Below are 15,403 nucleotides of genomic sequence, written 5' to 3' on the forward strand. Positions count from 1 at the left end.
GATCATTGCCCCCTCCTTGTGGATTGTGTGCCCTGTTCTAGCCACCCCACATGTTTTCATTTTGAGTGTTTCTGGCATAAGATGGACAACTTCCTTGAGTTAGTTGTTGCTGCTTGGGATTCCGAGGAGCCGAATCCGGACCCCTTTCGTCGTATCTACCTGCGCCTCAAGTTCATGGCATGACGTCTCCAAAGTTGGAGCATGCGCTCCATCGACAATATCTCTCTTCACCTGCTGCTTGCGCACTAGCTCATCGCTCGATCTTGATGGGGTGCAAGACAAGAGGCCCCTCTCGCTTGAGGAGGCATGGTTGTGGCGCAAACTGAAGATGGCTTATTTGGGGCTAGCCTCCTCGAGCATTCCATCGCTCGGCAATAGGTGCACTTCTCCTGGCCCCGCACTGGGGGTGGGGTGCAGGGACACTATAACTTTGCTTTTTTTTTGTTGAGATTTATGCATCTCATCGTAAGCAGAAAAATCATATCTTTATGATTTGTGTCAGTAATGAGGTCGTCTCAAGTGCCCCTCACTTTCAAGGTGTTTGGACATTGATACTTGAGAGAACCAATTGCCACAGAAACCAAAAGGCTCTTGGCAATGTCCAATGCAAGAGGGTGGCTAGGTTTTCTCGGATCTTTTGCATGCACTAGAGATGTAAGAACTTCCCAAAAGCTCTGGAAGGGCAATATCAAGGCCATTCTAAGAAGCCCACCATCATTCTTGATGCAGTTGTATTGCATGACCTCTGGATTTGGCACGCTTTGTTTGGCATGCTCAGGTCTCACAGTGACATCAATATGCTATAGCTATCTCCATGGTTTGCTAAGTTGACTGAAGACCAAGATCCTCCTTCCAACTACACTAGCAATGGACATCATTACAACATGGGCCACTATCTGTAGACGGTATCTATCCTCCGTGGGCTACATTAGTAAAGACCATCTCTGAGTCAGTTGGTCAAAAAAGAGATCACTTTACCCAAAGACAAGGAGCTACTCCCTCCGTTCCTAAATATTTGTCTTTCTAGAGATTTCAACAAGTGACTGCATACGGAGCAAAATGAGCGAATCTACACTCTAAAATATGTCTACATGCATCCATATGTTGTGTCCATTTGAAATGCCTAGAAAGACAAATATTTTGGAACGGAGGGAGTAGAAAGGATGTGGAGAGGGCTTTTGGAGTGCTCCAATCCCATTTTGCAGTTATTGATGAACCTGCTAAACTATGGGATTCAGATACCTTGTGGGAGGTGATGACATGATGGTGTGTGATCATGCACAACATAATTGTGGAGGGTGAGGGTGAAGATGTTGCGAGAGATCTTAAATTTGAGAACATGGGTGATCGTATCCAACTTCCACACAAGAAAATGTCTATGTTTGATGAGTTTGTTCAAATGCATAATCAAAATTGGCGCTGAGCAACTCATAAGAAGCTCGAGGAAGGTTTGATTGTGCATCTATGGACGATTAAAGGGGACAACTAGAACATACGTGCGAGTTGAATTCAAGTTTGAACTATTTTATTTGAAAACTTAGTTGGATTGTAATATTTAAATTAGAATTGATCTCGCATTTGAATATTTTTCACCCATCAATGATTTCATATGCTATCATTTTGAGCTCATGGACTTAAAACACAAAGACGAAAATTTAGGGGATTTAGAGCATCTACAGCCGAGCACCTCAAACTGGTCATAAACGCCTGGGCGGACGGACCGGTCAAAAAAAAAGTCAAGCGCCTCAAACCGGTCCCAAAACGCCAGGGCTATCCGACACCACTCATATCCATCCCAAATCTGGGCCGGATATGGGGAGAGGCTTGGGTGTGTCTGCCATGTCAGCCCAACCCCCGCTGGCCCACCATAACCCCACTCTGTCCCCAGAAAACCCCACCCCTGGGGGTGCCCTGATGCCGTGGGGCCCACAGCTAGCCTCCAACCCCCATCTTCTGCTATATGAAGGGTTTTGACCTAGAAAAAATAAGGAGAGGGCTTTTGAGACGAAGCGCCGCCGTCTCGAGACGAAACCTGGCAGGAGCACTTTTACTCTCTGGCGGAGTGATTCCGCCGGGGATACTTCTCTTCGGGAGGGAGAAATCGAAGCCATCGACATCACCAACGATCCTCTCGTTGTGGGAGGACCAATCTTCATTAACATATTCACCAGCACCATATCATCTCAAACCCTAGTTCATCTCTTGTATTTAATCTTTATCTCAAAACCTCAGATTGTTACCTGTGGGTTGCTAGTAGTGTTCATTACATCTTGTAGTTGATGCTAGTTGGTTTATTTGGTGAAATATTATATATTCAGATCCTTACTAATATTCAATACTCCTCTGATCTTAAACATGAATATGATTTGTGAGTAGTTATTTTTATTCTTGAGGACATGGGAGAAGTCTTGTTATAAGTAATCATGTGAATTTGGTATTCGTTCGATATTTTGATGATATGTATGTTGTTGCTTCCTTTAGTGGTGTCATGTGAACGTCGATTACATGACACTTCACCATACTTGGGCCTAAGGGAAGGCATTGTGGAGTAAAAAGTAGATGATGGGTTGCTAGAGTGACAGAAGTTTAAACCCTAGTTTATGTGTTATTCTGTAAGGGGTTGATTTGGATTCATATGTTTCATGCTATGGTTAGATTTATCTTAATTATTCTTTCGTAGTTGCGGGTGCTTGTGAGAGGGGGTAATCATAAGTGGGGGGCTCCTTCAAGTACGAACATCACCCAAGCACCGGTCCACCCACATATCAAATTATCAAAGTAGCGAACGCGAATCTTATAAACATGATAAAAGTAACTAGATGAATTCCCATGTGTCCTCGAGAACGTTTTGCTTATTATAAGGGAACGTTTCGGCATGTACTTTGCTATAAACAGTATTGGGCTACCCTGTTGCACCTTTGTTACCTATGCTACTTGTTACTTGTTATGAATTACTTTGTTATCAAATTATCTGTTACCGATAATTTCAGTGCTTGCAGAGAATACCTTGTTGAAAACCGCTTGTCATTTTCTTCTGCTCCTTGTTGGGTTCGACATTCTTATTTATCGAAAGGACTATGATTGATCCCCTATACTTGCAGGTCATCAATCAGGTCCCTGGATGAGAGAGAGAGAGAGAGAGAGAGAGAGATAGGAGGGAACCATAGGCCAATATAGACAACACTCGCTCATGGTTTCATTCATCTAGAAAATTTGTGCAGCCCACATGCCTCGCATTATAGTGAGGCGCCAAAATACGATACCATTGTTCTAGTAATCACAAAACTTCGCCACCATATACATATATAACAAACATTAATGAAAACAAAAACCAACAAACTAAATAACATATATTTGGTCATGATAATGTGACCTTGTGTTGGATTCTCGTGATCTTGCACAGTGGGGGTGGGTGGGGAGTCTAGGGATGGAAGGGGGTGATTCTTGGAACCTCACCTAGTCGATGAATAATCAGGCAAAAGCTAAAGTAATTTAGTACATTAATGATATTTTTATTATTAACAATAACTAATCTAGGTGAGAACACGGTGCATTTCTGTATATGAGGAAAATGGTATTGATGATAGATGAGAATACATACAAGACACTACGAGTACAACCATCTGAAGGCACCAAGTGACTATCCCCTGAGTCAAATTTTCTAGAATTGCTATCGCTTTAGTTTGGACGCTATGATTTAATTGAAGTGCTCAAATTCCACAACACTCAAATGAGCATAGAACAATAACCGCCTAAGTGTTTAGGCATAGTTTGTGTACTAGATGGTGTTTGTTGTATTGTTGAAATTCGAATAAACAGAATCATATAAATTGTTTCATGTTGAGATCGACTAGATAGAATTATTTTGATGTTGTAAATCTTAAAGGGCACATAATTTTAACTTTCAATGTAACATAAACCGTAACATAAACCTTATTTGTCGCCATGATATATCTATCATAACGCATGCAAAAGACAAAACAAAAGTCATACTCTAGCTCGAAGCCGGATGTATGACGTGTCAGATAAGTGATCCAGTGAAAAAGTGAGACACAAGTTGACGTCGATCTATCGAGGCACATTACACTCCTACGTTAAAAGTGCTCCCAGAAATGATTCGCATGAACACAAGCGAATCTCCGCTACGACTTCCTTGATCTAGGCCAGTGCATAGCGACGGTTTCCGCAGCCCACATATCTGTCAAAAGTCAACTATCATTTCCTTTATCTAGGCCAGTGCATAGCGACGGTTTCCGCAGCCTATCACACATTGGTTGGTTTAATTTTCTATCTAAAAAAGGTTGATTTTTCACTCTACCTCAGCAAAACCAAATCATCATGCATATAGCATAGAGTAACCATTGCCCGATATGGAATGATAGAGACCGGATGGTTTTACCGCACACATACATGTGGGCGGCGCGAGGGTAACTCTAACAAACTGCCTTAATCGCTATAATTCCATATCATAAAACACCAGATCAAAAGCATCCAGGTGTCTAGGCTGGGGAGTGGACGGCTCACGTGCCCGGGCCGGCCCTCCTCCTCTTTTTATGCCCCTGCCCCTTCCCCGTTCCTCCCCAAAACCCCTCTCACCACCATCCAGTCTCTCTCCAAATCTTGGGACAGAAAGGCCACCGTACTGAAATATAGATGGACAGATGCGGGGCGGGAACCAGCGAGCGAGCGAGCTCGGCACGAACCCAGTCCGACGAGATGCTCAAGAAGCGGCCGAGGAGCATTGTGCTGCGCCGGAAGGTCAGCGGGGCGTCCATGCCGTCGGCGGCGAGGCGGGTGCGCCAGGTGAGCGGCGACGACAAGGCGGCACGCGCGCGGCCGATCTTTTTTGTGTCGGCTAACACCGTGAAGATGGGCGCTGGAGGCGGCGCCACCCCCTATCTGAAGAGGGACACCTTTGCCGGGCTGTGGATGGCGGCGGCGTTCCTGGCGGCCTGCGGCATCTGCCGCAAACCCCTCGCCGGCGAAGACGCCTACATTGACAGGTACCAGCGTCACTGTTTTCCCATTCTCTGTTCGTCGTAGCGTGGAAATGTCCGGTAGAATCCTCGTGTTTCGGCCTTGCGTTTGTTTTGTCTTTTTCGGTAGCTTCCTTGTGATTTTTGGCTAGGATCCGATCAATCTCTCATGATGCTTTCTGATGTGAATTCCGCGCCGTTCGTTCGTTTTCCACGTCAAGGTTGCACCTGATCCAATCTTCTTATGATGTTGCTGGCAGCTTACGATTTTGTGTTGGTTTCGTGATTGCCCTCGTGTTTTATGTGAGGGGCATATTCAGGATCCGTTTTCACTTATGAAAAGATAGTAATAATTTGTTACCCTCCCTGTTTATACTCCGTACTAATTTTACTAACCTCGTTCACTTGAAAGGTAATGCTGATTCAATGCTAGCTACTATAAGCAAAACATCGATATGCTACTAGTGTAAGCGGTTCATAGCATGAATCTTATGCTCTCCCGTATTTTAGAGGAATGTTCGATGCAAACCTTTTCCCTCAGCATGTTACTTGTTGCCGATACATTTTTGGTTTGCTCTGCCATGCTAACTAATTATTAATACTCCGTATGTATTTTCTAATGAGATATGTACTATTCATCCATGGGGTGCTCATAGCTTTATAATTTGTCCTCTTTTAACTTTGGTCCCCGAATCATGTATGAAATGTCCTGTCTCAAAATATAAAATTATTGGGATGCATTTATATTTTTTTAGGGGGTGGATTTAGATTTAGTTTTCTCGTCAAGAGTCTAAGAGACCATATATACTCCCCTAAGCTACGCAATAAATAAAGAACATTAATCGCCCAATCATATGAATTGTTGTTTGATTATCATACAATAAACTTGTCACTCGTTACCATCTAACGCTCGTAGAGTATTTCTTTAATTGTCACAATCTGCCATCAACCAGAGAGAAATAAATAAATATTAAAAAAAGTGCATGGTTTCTTCACTGCAATAAAAGAAGGTTAAATTTATTCTTTGGAGATGTCTGTGACATGATGGTCCAATTTCTTTGGCTGTCTTCTGCAGGGGCGAATTTGCATTCTGCAGCGATGAGTGCAGGAAGTTGTACATCAAATGGAAAAGGGCGTGCTCCCTGAAATCCCGCAAGAAGGCCCCGTCGAAAAAGTCCGGCAGCAGCGGGGGCTCGTGCGGCGGGCCAGGCTGACCCATTAGATTATACTAGCTCCTAGTGATGTGCCATACATATATGTGGTACAATCTCCACCATATTTAAACCGTTCGTCCATGTATACAAGCTACCAGTCTCGAATAATGGTCGGTTACATCCTGTTTCATGTGTCGGTTTCGCCGGTTGCTGATATGGAGCTGCGAGATATTTACCTCCATAGTCGGCAGTATACTCGGTCTAACGAGCAGGACAACCCACCCTCATGCACAAAGACCACGGTCTCTGTATGCCAAGTTGAGAGGTCTCGCACCCATACTGTCGGCTGCGTAGCTTGGCCTCGACCACCTCCGATCATTGCCTCCCTCCTTGTGGATTGTGTGCCCTGTTCTAGCCACCCCACACGTTTTTTAGCATTTCTGGCATAAGATGGACTGCTTCTCGAGGTAGTTGTTGCTGCTTGGGATTCCGAGGAGCCGGATCCAGACCCCTTTTATCGTATCTACTCACGCCTCAAGTTCATGGCACACCATCTCCAAAGTTGGAGCACGCGGTCCATCGACAATATCTCTCTTCACCTGCTGCGGCGCAAGACAAGAGACCCCTCTAGCTTGAGGAGGCATGGTTGCGGCGCAAACTGAAGATGGCTTATTTGGGGCTGGCCTCCCTTGAGCGTTCCATCGCTCGACAACGGGTGCACTTCTCCTGGTTCGGCACAGGGGTGGGTGGAAGGGTGTCGGTGTCAAACCCGGCGGATCTCGGGTAGGGGGTCCCGAGCTGTGGATCTCGGGTCAATGGGGAACACGGGACTAGGGACACGGCGTTTACTCCGGTTCGGGCCCTCTCTAAGAGGTGAAATCCTACATCTAGCTCGATTATATTGCTTGTGTATATGAGGATTACAGAGTCGATCTACCACGAGATTGGATGAGCTAAGCCCTAAACTAGTAGGATGATGGTTGTTGTTCTACCCCCTACGGACTAATACCCTCTGGTTTATATAGACACCAGGGGTGCTAGGGTTACACATGGTCGGTTACAAGGAAAGGATAAACATGTCGATTCTTATCATCTTGACTTGGAGGACACACCAAGGCACCAACAAGTCTCATGTCCGGATACAGGGTCTCCATATATATATATATATATATATATATATATATATATATATATATATATATATATTCGTCCACCGAGCATTAGCAACACAACCCAACGGTCTGGCCCTAAGAGATAGGCTGGCTGGCCGAAGACCCCCTAATCCAGGACTCCCTCAAAGGGGACACTATAAATTTGAGATCCATGCGTCTCATTGTAAGCAGAAAAAACTATATCTTTTAGATTTGTGTCAGTGACGAGGTCATCTCTAGCAAGGCGGTGGTTGAGGTCGCACTCCATCGCTTCTTAGACATCATTGGCTCGCCGGATGCGTGGGAAGCGTCCCTCACTTTCGAGGTGTTTGGACCTCGATACTTGAGAGAACCAACAGTCGTGGAAACCAAAAGGCTCTTGGCAATGTCCGATGCAAGAGGGTGACCACGTTTGCTTGGATATCTTGATTGCATGCACTGGAGATGTAAGAACTGCCCAAAAAGCTCTGGAAGAGCAATATCAGGACCATTTTAAGAAGCCAACGATCATTCTTGAAGTAGTTGTATTGCATGTCCTCCGGATTTGGCACGCTTTCTTTGGCATGCTCGGGTCTCACAATGACATCGATATGCTGTAGCGGTCTTTGTTGTTTGCTAAGTTGACTAAAGGACAGTCTCCTCCTTCCAGCTACACTGTCAGTGGGCATCATTAGAACATGCGCCACCATCTGTAGCCGATATCTATCCTCTGTGGGCTCATTAGTCGAGACCATCTCTGAGTCAGTTGGTCAAAAAAGAGATCACTTTACCCAAAGACAAGAATGAGCTAAAAAGGATGTGGAGAGGGCTTTTGGAGTGCTCCAATCCCATTTTGCAGTTGTTCATAAATATGCTAAACAATGGGATTCAGAGACCTTGCGGGAGGTGATGACATATTGTGTTATCATGCACAACATGATCATGGAGGATGAGGGTGAAGATGTTGCAGGAGATCTGAAATTTGAGAACATGGGTGATTGTATCCAACTTCCACACCGGAAATTGTTTATCTTTGATGAGTTTGTTCATATGCATCATCAAAATTGGCACCGATCAACTCATAAGAAGCTCAAGAAAGGTTTGATTGAGCATCTATGGGCGATTAAAGGAGACAACTAGAACATATGTGCGAGTTGGATTACAATTTAAACTATTTATTTGAAAACTTAGTTGGATTATAATATTTAAACTAGAACTATTAATCTCGCATTTGAATATTTTCACTCATCGAAGATTTGATATGCTATCATTCTGAGCTCATGGACTTAAAACACAAAGATGAACATTTAGGGGATTTCGAGCATCTGCAGCCAAGTGCCCCAAACAGGTCACAAACGCCCGGGGGACAAAACTGTCAAAAGAAAGTCAAACGCCTCAAACTGGACCCAAACGCCAGTGCTATCCAACACTCCTCATATCCAACCCAAACCTAGGGTGGATATGGGGAGGCTCGAGTGCGTCCGCCATGTCAGCCCGACCCATGCTGGCCCACCATGACCCCACTCTGTCCCCACAAAAAACCCAACCGGAGCAAACCCTAGATCACTTCATTTTGCTCCGCTCCCCGTCTCTTGTCCTCCCTTTTCCCAATCCAATACCCTCCTCCTCTCCATCCACCTGTCCAGCTCCGGCAGTTATGGAGGTGGTGGGAGCAGTGACGATTGGGACGCCTTCCTCCATGATGCGGCATGTGATCAGGAGGATTTGGCCCTCCGCCTTTCGTTGAAGCACTTGCGGGTGGACACAGGTGGCGGCTTCGGCTGTGCTATGTCCCTGGCCGCTCCTTGCCACAATGTCGATGCTGGAGCCGGCTGGTCCCACACTGCCCAAAGCTCCGCGCGGTGCGCCTGCTCATAGTGATGGCCCGCCGCCGCCATCCTAACCCTCCAACTGCTACTCATCAAGGGCAGCGGTGTTTAGTGCCTCGCTCCACCGGTGCCACAGACACGAACACCTGAATCTGAGGTGTGCGTCGCCTGCCGTGAGAGGCAGCGGGCTAGCGAGAGGGCGTCGGCCTCGGATGCGGTCACACAGTCCTACCGCCGCTGCCGTCGCTGGATGCCGATGGTGCCCGATGACGAGGAGTGGCTCCTCCCATGGGTCTACCGCTGCTCACTTATGACAATGGAGATGGACGCCCGACGACTCCGTCGAAAAAACCCGATGGCGCTTTGGGTAGGGTTGGAGTAGTCAACATGCGAGGCGTTGGAGGCAACAATAGAGGTGGCGAGGGCGGTCAAGCTGAAGAGGTAGCAGGACCGCTCCATTCGGAAGATGGTGGGTTTCATCGACTCCTCATTGTCCTCCACATCACTGACGGCTCTGACTACCCACCTCATGCCGCCACCGCCTACCCGGACGCCTACGTAGGCATCGGTGACCAGAAGGGCAAATGGCCGGGATGGAGGGCCCTCTTGGCTGGCGCGCCACTTCAATGTTGGAACGACGTGAGAGGTCACCTCCGCTTTTGGTCGGCATGAATGCGACAGTTAAGCAGCGCTGACCGCTTCAGGCGAAAAAGTGTGCAGACAAGAAAGAGGGTTTGGATAGGCCAGGTTTGTCGAATGCTTGCGGGACGGTTGTGCGAATCCATGCAAAGCCCTACCCTAATTTGCTTCCAATTTAGTAGAAAAATGATGGTCCGTCGGAGATGGCCAGTGCCGTTGGTCCGCTGACATGTGGGCCAGGTTTCCGGCGGGCCCAAGTGTGAGTCAGCGAACAGCAGCAGGGTGCCGTACGGCAGGGGATCTTCGTCCGTCGGAGATGCCCTTACCTTTTCAGCCGTCTTCCTCATCTAAAGAAAACTGTCTCCTCCAGCTTCGTGCGCGCACGCCTCCACCTCCGCCTCCCCATGGCCGCCGCCGCCGCGGGCGCGACGCCAGCGACGGCGCGGAAGGCCCTCGCGTCCACGACCTCCGCCCTCCTCTCCTCTTCACCCGCGCTCCGCCGCCGCAGCTTGTCCTGCTCCGCCGCATCAGCAGCGACCGCCCCGCGCATCGCGCAGCAGCCGCCGGACCTGCTCCGGTGGGTGCAGCGCGAGGGAGGTTTCGTGCACCCGGCTCTCCGAGTGGCCGATCACCCCGAGTACGGCCTCGGGGTGTCCGCCACGGCGGCCGACGGCGTCATCCCCCCCGGAGCCGTCCTCATTGATCTCCCTGGGCGCATCCCGCTACGACTCCGCCACCCAGCCGATGCTGCGGACGCAGTACTGATGCAGCTCGCCGACCGAGTCCCCGGTATTGGCCCATCTGATTATCTTCCTTTGGTTTGTTATATGTTCTGGAGTAATGTGGTAGATTAATCGTGATTGTCATAGGGAATGCATCGAACTTAAGATGCATTTCGACAATACATTCAGAGCATAACTGGTAACAATGCGGTTCTTTTGGCATCAGGGCGATTCATCGGAAATCTTCTCTAGTAACAGTAGGATTATTAACTTCTGAAAATACTCAAAATAGGCTTATTATGGATGATGAATGCAATTTCTTTGTCTCCTGTAGGTTGTAGATTCATGGGCTAAATTATGCTCTAAACTGTTGCTGTTTTCTGTTGGAAACAGCCAGTTGTGAAATTACAATATGAAAACTAAGGGTTGGTGAAACTTATTAGTCTCCAGCTTACAACTGTAGTTGGTATAAGCTGAGACTGAGAAGAGTTCAATGCTTAGTAATTAATTTCGTGTTCTAACTTAATTGACCCCAGGTTCAGTCTATTGTGTCTTTTAGCTAAAAATGTAATAGCCAGAGCTCTGAATACCATATTATCTTACCATGTTAAATTGTTTAAGCTTGGACTCATCTGTCATGTTGTTAACTTGTTCTATAACCCATCCTTCTATGTAACTGATGTTACCTCGTGGTGGAATATCTGCATGATGGAAAATTTATGTACACATCTTCCTATCTCTGTTTAGTATTCCCTCCGTCCCAAAATTCTTGTCTTAGATTTGTCTAGATACGACAAATCTAAGACAAGAATTTTGGGACAGAGGAGTATATGATGAGGGAGATTTTATTCAGTATTTTCTTTTGAGAACATAATTCCATTCTGCAAAACTAGGCAAACTATCTTTTATTAAGTAGTAAATCGAATCTTGTGGTAAGCATGTGACAGAGGAACTGTGGTCAATGAGACTCGGCTTGAGGTTGCTTCAAGAAAGGACAAAATCCGATTCATTTTGGTGGCCATATATCGCGAACCTGCCAGAGACTTTTACCGTACCAATATTCTTTCCAGGGGAAGACATAAAGAACTTGCAGTATGCTCCTCTCCTCCACCAGGTTGTGAAGAACTATAGCGACCGCTAAGTGGATACTTATCGTATTTTCCTGTCTGTTTTCTCACTGATGCTATTTCAGATAAATAAAAGATGCCGCTTCCTTCTCGAGTTTGAGAAAGAGGTAAAACAGAAGCTTGGTACTGTGCCCTCAGGAGATCATCCTTTTTGTGGACAAGATGTGCACTCGTCTTCCCTTGGATGGGCTATGTCAGCAGCGTCTTCACGAGCATTCCGTCTGCATGGTGAAATCCCAATGTTGTTGCCCCTTGTTGATATGTGCAACCACAGTTTTAGCCCGAATGCTAGGATTGTCCAGAAAGGAGATGTGGAGAGCCCTGATATGTCAGTTAAGGCAAGTACTTTTCAGTCTTACACGTGTAATTGTCGTCGTTGCGCCCAAAAAATTGCAGATTTTTCTGTTCTCTAATGAGTTACCGTGTTCTTTATTTGTGCATTAGCTTCACAAATATTGATGCTATAACTAGATACAATTATTGTGTATAAAAACACATCGACAGTGCATAACACTCATAGAACTCAAATTTTGTTTGCGTACTCTTGATTGGCGTCTTAGCCATTCATGAATCATCAGAGTCATGTGCTAATAATATCTTCTTTAGTACTCCCTCCGTCCTATAATATAAGATGTTATTACAACTGATATACTCATATATCAGTTGTAATAATATCTTCTTTAGCATTCTTTACATACACTTTCTAATGTGGTATGCGGTTGTTAAGCATGTCCTTGTGATGTAAGTGTTTTTACCTTTTTGCAAGAACAGCAGTGAAAGTATCTGGCTGTACATTAGTCATTGTTGAATTCATTTTTCAGTTATTAACTTGCATGTGTATTGGTTTAGTGAATAGTAATTACTTCAACGATAGGACTGTTGTTTGCCCTGTTCCTAGAGATAATTAGTTCCCTTGGTTAGTACTACCTCTAACTAAAACGTCTTATATTTAGTTACAGAAGTAGTAATATATTTTGCCCAGAAGTGGCAAATATTTAATCAACTGTTTTATTCAATGCATATAGTTTTTTACTGTATGATGCGGCGATGCATTTGCTTGTGGAAGATGCTGTGTGTTTTTTGTCTAATGTTCTGTATGTTGTGCTATAACGCAGGTTGTTGCTGAGACGCAGATTGATCAAAACGCTGCTGTTACACTGAACTATGGTTGCTACCCTAATGATTTTTATCTTCTTGATTATGGATTTGTAGTAACATCGAATCCATACGATCAAGTGGAACTGAGCTATGATGGTAATCTTCTCGATGCTGCTAGCATGGCAGCAGGGGTTTCTAATCCCAACTTCTCAACACCAGCCAAGTGGCAACAGGAAATCTTGTCACGGCTAAATCTACATGGAGAGGGTGCTATTCTGAAGGTTTTGCCCACATTCTTCCACTATGATTTATTTGTTTTGTTTTGTGATTTGATAGACTTCAAATTCAAATCTATTGTGTTCAGTATTCCTGTATGAGTCTGAACCTGATATATTTTGCGGTGATCCTGACTTGGTTACTGCCTTTCAGGTCAGCTTAGGAGGTCCGGACATAGTAGATGGGCGCTTATTAGCTGCGCTGCGAGTTCTTCTTGCAGCTGACCCAGAGGCTGTGGGTAAGCACGATCTGAAAACTTTGATGTCGCTTGGCGCAAAAGCTCCTCTAGGCCCTACCGTCGAAGCCTCGGCGCTCCGAACTGTTCTCGCACTTTGCGCCATTGCCCTCCAACACTTCCACACCAAGATAATGGATGACCAGGCCGTCCTGAAGGGAGAACCCCCTCTTACTACTCAACTGGCCGTCCAGTTTAGATTGCAGAAGAAGCTGATGCTCGTCGACATAATGCAGAATCTTAGTCGGAGAATCAAGACGCTGTCTCCGGAGAAATCTACTGCCTAGGATGTTAACAATTTGTGATAACTCCTTTTCGACAATCAACTATCTTTCTGTTTGATGATTACTGGATATATTATAAGGATGAATCCCGAGTTTTGATCTTTTGCCATTTCCCCTATTGTTTGACAAGCAACTAGTAGAATTGACTATGTATAGCCTGCATGATCTGAATATTAGAGGCGTTTTACACATGTGACATGTTACTCCTGTGTTAGTATCAGATCAAGGCGTATCTTAAATCATCCTGGGATAGTTACTGCAACCAGTCTCTGGGCAATGAATGTACAAAGAAGTGTAAGTTGTACTCCCTCTGTTCGGAATTACTCGTCGAAGTTACTCGTCGAAGAAATGAATGTATCTAGATGTATTTTAGTTGTAGATACATCCATTTTTGTGACAAGTAATTCCAAACGGAGGGAGTACTAAATACTAATCCTGTTGTGTCATATTAGCCGGTTCTTCGGGTAATCTGCAATCTCGTAACAGAACGGCATTGTTGAGCCATAGTTCAGATAAGAGTTGACATCTTTAGGCAAGATAAGAAAGAGTTGACATCTTCAGGCCCATAGCACAGAACTCTAATCTAATCTAAAGCTCTATGCATAATTTCTTTCCACAATCGCAGGCATAAATAGAACAGAATAAAATAAAAACGCAGCACCATCCAAAAATTCCTGTTTTGTTTCCTAAACTGGAAAAGGGAAGAGACTGACAACTCACACATAGGAGTATGAAGTATTTACACAACCATCACGGAGAGATGGGAACGAACGACACCCTAATTACCAGCAGAAGATGATCCTCTGCCCCATCCACGGATGGACAGGATCACCAAAGAAAGAGAGAAAGGAAAAGAAAAAAAAGAGGTCCTAATACACGACGAGAGAGCCCGAGGGGACGACGACGACGACCCAGCTAGAAGGAAAAAAAGAGCAAGGCCGGCCCTAGGACTAGGAGTCGCCGCCGATGGAGATGGCCGGGCGGCCGACCCGGCCGAGCGGCGAGCGCGAGCGCTGCCGGCCCAGGTCCCGGAGGACGAGGCGCATCTCGGCCAGCTGCTGCTGCTGGTACGTCTCGTCCACCTTCACCTTGTCGCCCTCCTCCTCCTTGATCTTCCTCACCTGGCTGTGCACCACCCTTGCCGCCGCCAGCCGCCGCCCTTCCTCGTCCCACGAATCCTCCATCGCCGGACCTCACGTGGCTTCTTCTTCTGATCTTTCTCGCGCCTCCGGATGACGACGACGACGACCACCGCCGATGAGATGAGACGAGACGAGACCGGAGATGTGAAATGCACCAGTTCTACCGGTTCAACCCAGCCCAGCCCATGCGCTGCATGAGACGGGGCGCATAAATAGGGGCCACGTATGGCGGTGTGAAACGGGACGGGATCGGGGCGGGGGGGCCCTGACCGGTTCCCCACACATCCGTGCCGTTTTTGCTGGGGCGACGAGCGCACGCAGCGTACCGCGTGTCCAACCCCGTCCCCGGTTTACCCGATCCGCGGCACCTCCCCCTCTTTCCGCCGTCGCTTTCTTCGCCGATCTCGTGAAAAGGGATGCATATCATGTCAATCAATCAAAAAAAGAAAAGAAAAGAAAAGGGATGCATATCCGTTCACGGTCCGTCGACGTGTACGGGTTGACGTCGCGCGCCTGCCGTCCGTTGTGGCGGTCGACGGTGCCTATCCGCTGAACGGTCCTCCACGTGCCCTCCTGCCCGGCTGTTGCTCCTGCTTTTTTTTATTGTTGCTTCAGCTCGATTTGGATAGCTCGTCTATCCAATCCAACTGGTCTTCTAAAAATAAGCTGTGCAAATCCAACTGAGTGTTTCCGTGCCGTTTTTGTTTTCAGTCAGTCAGTTGTGCGTGTGGGCCTGTGGGAGCCGAGGAACAGACGGATACGTATAGTCGTATACGCCATGTTTGCGACAG

The 15,403-nt window shown here is 46.4% G+C and overlaps 3 protein-coding genes across 3 annotated transcripts; 2 read left to right on the forward strand and 1 right to left on the reverse strand.

The window, feature by feature from the left end:
* Positions 1-4,596: 4,596 nt before the first annotated feature.
* LOC123134494 (uncharacterized) lies at positions 4,597-6,320 on the forward strand. Its single transcript, XM_044553745.1, has 2 exons — positions 4,597-5,003; positions 6,052-6,320. The coding sequence occupies exons 1-2, from the start codon at positions 4,654-4,656 to the stop codon at positions 6,188-6,190; spliced, it is 489 nt and encodes a 162-aa protein (XP_044409680.1). The 5' UTR covers positions 4,597-4,653; the 3' UTR covers positions 6,191-6,320.
* Positions 6,321-10,058: 3,738 nt separating this feature from the next.
* Positions 10,059-13,661, forward strand: LOC123138157 (actin-histidine N-methyltransferase). Its single transcript, XM_044558069.1, has 5 exons — positions 10,059-10,517; positions 11,398-11,564; positions 11,643-11,915; positions 12,693-12,956; positions 13,105-13,661. The coding sequence occupies exons 1-5, from the start codon at positions 10,133-10,135 to the stop codon at positions 13,471-13,473; spliced, it is 1,458 nt and encodes a 485-aa protein (XP_044414004.1). The 5' UTR covers positions 10,059-10,132; the 3' UTR covers positions 13,474-13,661.
* Positions 13,662-14,133: 472 nt separating this feature from the next.
* LOC123138158 (uncharacterized) lies at positions 14,134-14,965 on the reverse strand. Its single transcript, XM_044558070.1, has one exon. The coding sequence runs from the start codon at positions 14,652-14,654 to the stop codon at positions 14,421-14,423; it is 234 nt and encodes a 77-aa protein (XP_044414005.1). The 5' UTR covers positions 14,655-14,965; the 3' UTR covers positions 14,134-14,420.
* Positions 14,966-15,403: the final 438 nt, after the last annotated feature.

The sequence above is a fragment of the Triticum aestivum genome, chromosome 6B (genome assembly GCF_018294505.1).
Source record: "Triticum aestivum cultivar Chinese Spring chromosome 6B, IWGSC CS RefSeq v2.1, whole genome shotgun sequence".
NCBI classification, from domain to species: domain Eukaryota; kingdom Viridiplantae; phylum Streptophyta; class Magnoliopsida; order Poales; family Poaceae; genus Triticum; species Triticum aestivum.